This window comes from Pipistrellus kuhlii, unplaced genomic scaffold (assembly GCF_014108245.1).
Source record: "Pipistrellus kuhlii isolate mPipKuh1 unplaced genomic scaffold, mPipKuh1.p scaffold_m20_p_3, whole genome shotgun sequence".
NCBI classification, from domain to species: domain Eukaryota; kingdom Metazoa; phylum Chordata; class Mammalia; order Chiroptera; family Vespertilionidae; genus Pipistrellus; species Pipistrellus kuhlii.
In genome coordinates this window covers 47102060-47108093 of record NW_023425529.1, presented here as the reverse complement: position 1 = coordinate 47108093, position 6034 = coordinate 47102060, and the positions used below count along the sequence as shown (strand labels likewise).

General features: G+C 33.3%; 1 protein-coding gene across 1 annotated transcript; it reads right to left on the bottom strand.

The window, feature by feature from the left end:
* Positions 1-1633: 1633 nt before the first annotated feature.
* On the bottom strand, positions 1634-2617 carry LOC118729488 (olfactory receptor 6C2-like). The gene has a single exon (XM_036457022.1). The coding sequence runs from the start codon at positions 2615-2617 to the stop codon at positions 1634-1636; it is 984 nt and encodes a 327-aa protein (XP_036312915.1).
* Positions 2618-6034: the final 3417 nt, after the last annotated feature.

The following is a 6034-nucleotide window of genomic DNA, read 5'->3' as shown; positions in this document are numbered from 1 at the left end:
ACTTTGAATATGTACATTCATACATTTTCATATCCATGTGGATATTTGTTAAGTATATTTAAAATATAGGAGCAATTTATAAAAGTAAAACATTAAGTTCTATATTTTAGATTTATAAACATAGGGAACTAAAAGTCACTTTAATAAGCCACAAAAGCTTTAGCATAAAAATTCCTGTACATAGTGCTTACTTTATGAATGTTTTATTACTTTTTAAAACAATCTACATTTTTGCATATTTTAAAAACTCTTTATTAAAAAGACTGCAATGTAGTTATTTGAAGTTATATACCTGACCTCTAGAAACAAATACATTTTCAGAATAATATGAAAACAGATTATTTATTAATATGTCACCAAAGAATTAATAGTGAAATATCAATTGTTGAGTGTGAGAAAACGACCTTAGCTCCACATACACATTTCAAATTTATTCCATTTACCTAGCCTGTAAGAATTCAGATGTATTGGTTACTGCAATATAAAATAGCAAATTTTTGTACATGGAGCTAAATTTACTCCCTCATTTAAGCTTATGGAATCTGAAGGAGATTGACTGAGGGCTCAGAATTTTCTGTACAAAACTTTCTAGGACATCTTAAATATTCTTCGGATAAAAATTACATAGTTTACTGCTACCAATGTACATAGAGTCAAGAAAAACTAAATATTACAGAGCCATATTTTTCCCACAATGTTCTCAATGCGATAGACTCATTAAAGAGTGAAAAGGGTAATATAAACATTGGTTATTTTAAACAAGTGTTTGAAAAATATTAAATACCTAAAATTTTATTTAGCTAATTTCTACCTCACAGGGAATATAAGAGGATGTAACAGAGGAACTTCACTGGAAATGTTTATAAGACAGGAGATTTGAAGAAGAGTAGGTGGTATTACAATTTCGTGTGTATTACTTTTAATACTATTTTTCCTCATATGATTGTCCTGGGCCAGGTTTGACTTTATGGATGGCTGAGTGGGAGTATGCCAATAGTCAAGACATAATGTCTATACCATTAAATTTAACAGGATGTATTTCTAAGTTGAGGGTGGTCATAATTGCACCCATGTAGTGAAATTAGAGTTCACTCTCAATATTGCTCCCTTACTAAGTGGCAGGGATAGCTCTGTGATACTTTACCTGACATGAGGTGGAGCAGAGGAGAAACTTTATCAAACTTGCTGTGATTGCACGTCATTTGGTTGAAGACTATATCTGATTTGGAAGTTCAAGGTCATTCATTATTAACATGAAGCTTACAGTCATTGAAGCATGCATATCTGGCCAGTAGGTGGAGAAAAAATGAATATTTGCTAGAGCAGGTCTGGATATGGTGCACATCACTTTCACACTCATTCTAGGCTGCATAGTCACATCTAACAAGGTAGAAATATGGCAGAAAAAATATGCCCTACAGTGTTTCCAGAGATAGCAACCAAAACGTTTGGCAAAACAGAAACTTCTGCCAGTTAGTAATTTAGACATCTTAGAATTTACTTTTAATGGGGAGTAAAACATTAAATAGTCAATGTTTACAGTAAGCAAGTCTAACAACAAAGTGAGAATGTCAGTATGACTAGAGAATAAGTCTTGAAGAGAAAAATAATAATTAAGCTTCAGTTTTCCAGCCTATTGATCTCTCCTTTTAATTGGATTCATTGACTCCCTTTTCCTCTGCATCTTTAAGAGGAATGCCATTTTTTTAGATAAGTCATAGAAAGCTTGTTTTACTTGCTTGTTTCTCAGTGTGTAAATAAAGGGGTTCAACATGGGTGAAATGGAACTAATAAGAAGTGAAATCCCTTTATTTATAGCTACCTCGTCCTTGGCTGAAGGTTTGACATAAATGAAGATGCAGCTTCCATAAGTAATGGAAACCACAACCATGTGGGAAGAACACGTGGAAAAGGCCTTTTTCCTTTGCTGGGCAGAGGGAAACCTTAGAATAGTCCTGATGATATAAATGTAAGAAAGAACCACACATATGAGGGTCATGATGAATGTCAACACGGCACAGACGATAACCATCTGTTCTATCACCCAGGTGTCTGAGCAAGAGATCTTTAAGATAGGAGATGCATCACAGCAAAAATGATCAATGATGTTCGAATCACAGAATTCCAGGCCCAAACCCAGACTGACTGGTGGGAGAATGATGGTCAGTGCTGCTACCCAACAGGAGAAAATGATGTTCTTGCAGACTCTGCTATTCATGATGGTGGTGTAATGCAGGGGTTTGCAGATGGCCACGTAGCGATCATAGGACATGGCAGCCAGAAGAAAAAATTCCGTTACTGCAAAGAGGTCTATAAACAAGAGCTGACTGGCACAAGCATTATAGGAAATGGACTTGTCCCCAAATAACAGGCTATATAGGAATCTGGGAACACAGGCAGATGTGAAAGAAATTTCCAAGAAGGAGAAATTTTGAAGGAACAGATACATAGGTGTCTTTAGGTGAGAATCAATCAGAGTGAGGGTGATGATGGTTAGGTTTCCAGATATACTCAACATGTAGGAAAGAAACAGAAAGATAGAAAGCAATATTTTCAGTGGAGTGTCATCCGTCAGTCCCAGCAAGATGAAGGTTGTTAGTGTAGTTTTGTTTTTCATCCTTGATTATTGTCATTTGCCCATTCTGCTTGAAACAATAAGGTTAACTGGTTATCTTCTAACCTCAAGAAAAATAAATCTGACAGGGATCCCCAAACAATTCGCCTGTCGGACTCAAAGCACCTAATACATGCCTCTTTGTGTCAAACAAACTGTTCATATTTAAGTCACTTATTCGCACTGCTGCAATTTAGCCATAATGGTTGTCAGTTAAACATATTATTTTACAAACAGTATTGAAAAACAAGTTCTTAAAGTTACTTTTTAATCTACTGTTCTTTCTTCCTCCTACTTTCTAATTTCAGACATGTTTCTAGCAAAATCCTTCCCCCCCCAAAAAAACTAAATAATGGTCTTTGCTAAGGAAATCCTTGCAATAAAGTTTACATTGTATTAGCAATTTAACTGACAACGAATGCTTATCACATAGTTTATTCTGTTTTATCCTCTATAATGCAGTTCCTCTGAGGTGCGTTTAAAACATTTTTTTTTTTTTTACTAGATACAGGTTCTTTTTTTATTTTTAAAAAGAAGTTATTGTTTTTATTTAGTTAGTTATTACTTGTAAAAATCCTCATCTGAGGATTTTTCCCATTGATTTTAAAGAGAGTGGAAGAGAGAAGAAAAGACAGAGAAAGCATCCATATGAGAGAAACATATGGATTGGTTGCCTCTTGCATGCCTGCCCTAATCAAACCCATGACCCTTTGGTCCCCAGGCTGACTCTATCCACTGAGCCAAACTGGCTAGGGCTGGATTCATGATCTTAAACATTCATTTAAATGTGTTACAGTCCAAACCTTTTGAGATTTTCCTCACAGAAAATTTATTTCAATTGTATGTATTTTACAATAGATTATTGTTATTCTTGGCTATATTTTACTTTTACTGTTAGAATGTCAATGTTATATACATTTTAATGCTTTTTAGAATATTCTAGTGCTACAAATAATTTTTTCCCCCAGCATACAAGCAGAAATCTGAAACTGTATTCTCTGGTAATTAATTTCTTTTTAAATTCCTCTGACAGTGAAAACCTTAATGCCCTTTAACTTTCTGCTATAGTTTCATATTCTTTGGATCTTAAAACTTTTTTTTTTTCCTACCAAAGGCATTAAGTTAAGACCAGATTTTTTATATTAAATGTTTTTTTATTTATGTGTTTCCATTATTTCCTTCTAAACACATTTGTCAATGACATATTTTCACTCCTTAAATGTACTGCAGGAATTAAATTCAGATAAGCAGAATTTAGCATATGTTTAAAGAGAAATATCCTGGTTTTTAAATGGTTTTGGTCAACCTATTTTAGCTTGAAATACACTCTACCACCCATTATAAATGATACTTAGCAATATCAGGTTTAACAAGGCTTAGCAATTTTTCAAACATTCTTCAACATTCTCTCTTAAATTTCACCTACTTGATAATTTTCTTCTCTATTTTATTAACCACTTAAACATCAATTCATGTGGTCTTTGCATCATTTAAACTGCTTAGGCCAAGGTCATCACTAGCTTCGCTCTTGTTTCAATCATTAAACAAACTTCAGACTTGATTTAACTCAAGTTCTCTTCTGCATATAAACTGTGAATTTATGAAAGTCTTTGCAGCTTAATATCTACCATCTCACAGTATCCTGAATTTCTTTCTCATTTTATATTTTTCCATCTTCCTTTTAGCTGCTTTTTCTTTTCTAATTTCTAGGGCTATTGGTACACCTGAAATCTTCTTTTTCTAGGTAATATTCTTTTTCACTCTGCTATCTCTCTAGGAGGTCATAATAAATAAGGTGACTTCAAGTAGGCTCATAATTCCTAAATTTATATCTACAGGATTCTGACTTCAACATTTAACTTATTCTTGGACATCTAGATCAGACTTAGAGCATCTGAATTATAGTGTAAATGTATATTTCCTTTTCCTATCTGAGAGTCCATGAGCAATTTGATTAATTTCTTTATCTTGTGTTTCTTTTTTATTTGTATGTGTATGCATGCAAACTTCAGATAAAATAATATGTACATCTTAGGGTTTTAATGAAAAATTTAGGTAATATAGATAAAATATGTATAGCCATATCTGAAATGGGGTGGACATTTATTATTATTCACAGTATTGGGCATGCTTATTTTATCTTATGATTTCCTGTCGAGAGTCCTCCAAATGTGCACATTACATGATTTTTAATGTGGCATTCATGACTATTTTTCCTTCCCTGTCGACAATAAGTCTCAATTAAAAACATTATTTACTATTATTTTTTTCTTTACTCCAACATTCAGTATATCACCAAGTCTTGCCATTTCTGTTATCTTTTTAATTTGTTCCTTTTTTCTTTAACATATTTTTATAGAGATAGAAACATCAGTGATGAGAGAGAATCATTGATCTGCTGATCCTTGCACATCCTCTACTGGGTACTGAGTTCGTACCAAACCAAAACTGTGACTTCCTGGTTCATAGCTTGATGCTCAACCACTGAGCCACCCTGATATGCTGATTTATTCCTTTTATTCTCTCACTTACAACTCTACATTTAGTTTTGGTGTCTTTACCTTATAGCTGAAATATTGCAAAAACATGTTAACATATGACTAACATACATATTTGCTTTTCCCACTTATTATTTTAAAATCAATGCAATCAGAACCATTTTTCTCTAAAGCCCAGATGTGGTTATCTCTCTTCTATGTATTGTAGAAAATATTTTTGAATTGACATTCATCCCATGCTATGTATTTCCTAGAAACTCTTGTTCTATTTCTCAGTTAAATGGAATATAATTTATTTTGACTTTAGGTAAGAATTGAGAAGAGGAGAAAAATGAATGCATTCATGAGTTTTCAGTTTCAAATGCATTAAACATTTAGATTAATGAAATACTTCAGGCAATACATATTTCATTCAGAGTAACGATTAAAGACAAAGTTTCTCATCTTTAGAGAGTTTGTAAACTTTATCAGGGGATAAGAGAGTTGGGGGATAGGCTAAAGGAGTTAGTGGTTCTGAATAAGATCTCTATATTTGGGTACCTTTGTTATCTTCCACTAATATGGAGCCAGAGTAGCAGAAGGAAAGAATAATAAAAGAGATTCTGCAGTTTCTTCTCCTTGTAAAGATATAAGGGGAACAACAATAATAATTAAGTTGCTCATTGAACATAGGCTAAGAAAACCTTAGAAATTCACATAGTTTTCCCATTCTAAACATTGGTATAGAATTAGAAGGGTGTTCTCAGGTCTAGCATGACATGTCTAGCGTGACATGAAAAAATTAGATCCTTGATAAACTTTCCTGCACTGCAATTTGCCTCAGGAATACTAAGTGGGTCTTATAACTTATACAGAGAATGACTAGAACTTCAGAGTAACATGGGAAAGGGAAACAAATGATCCAGGACAGTGATGCACATGA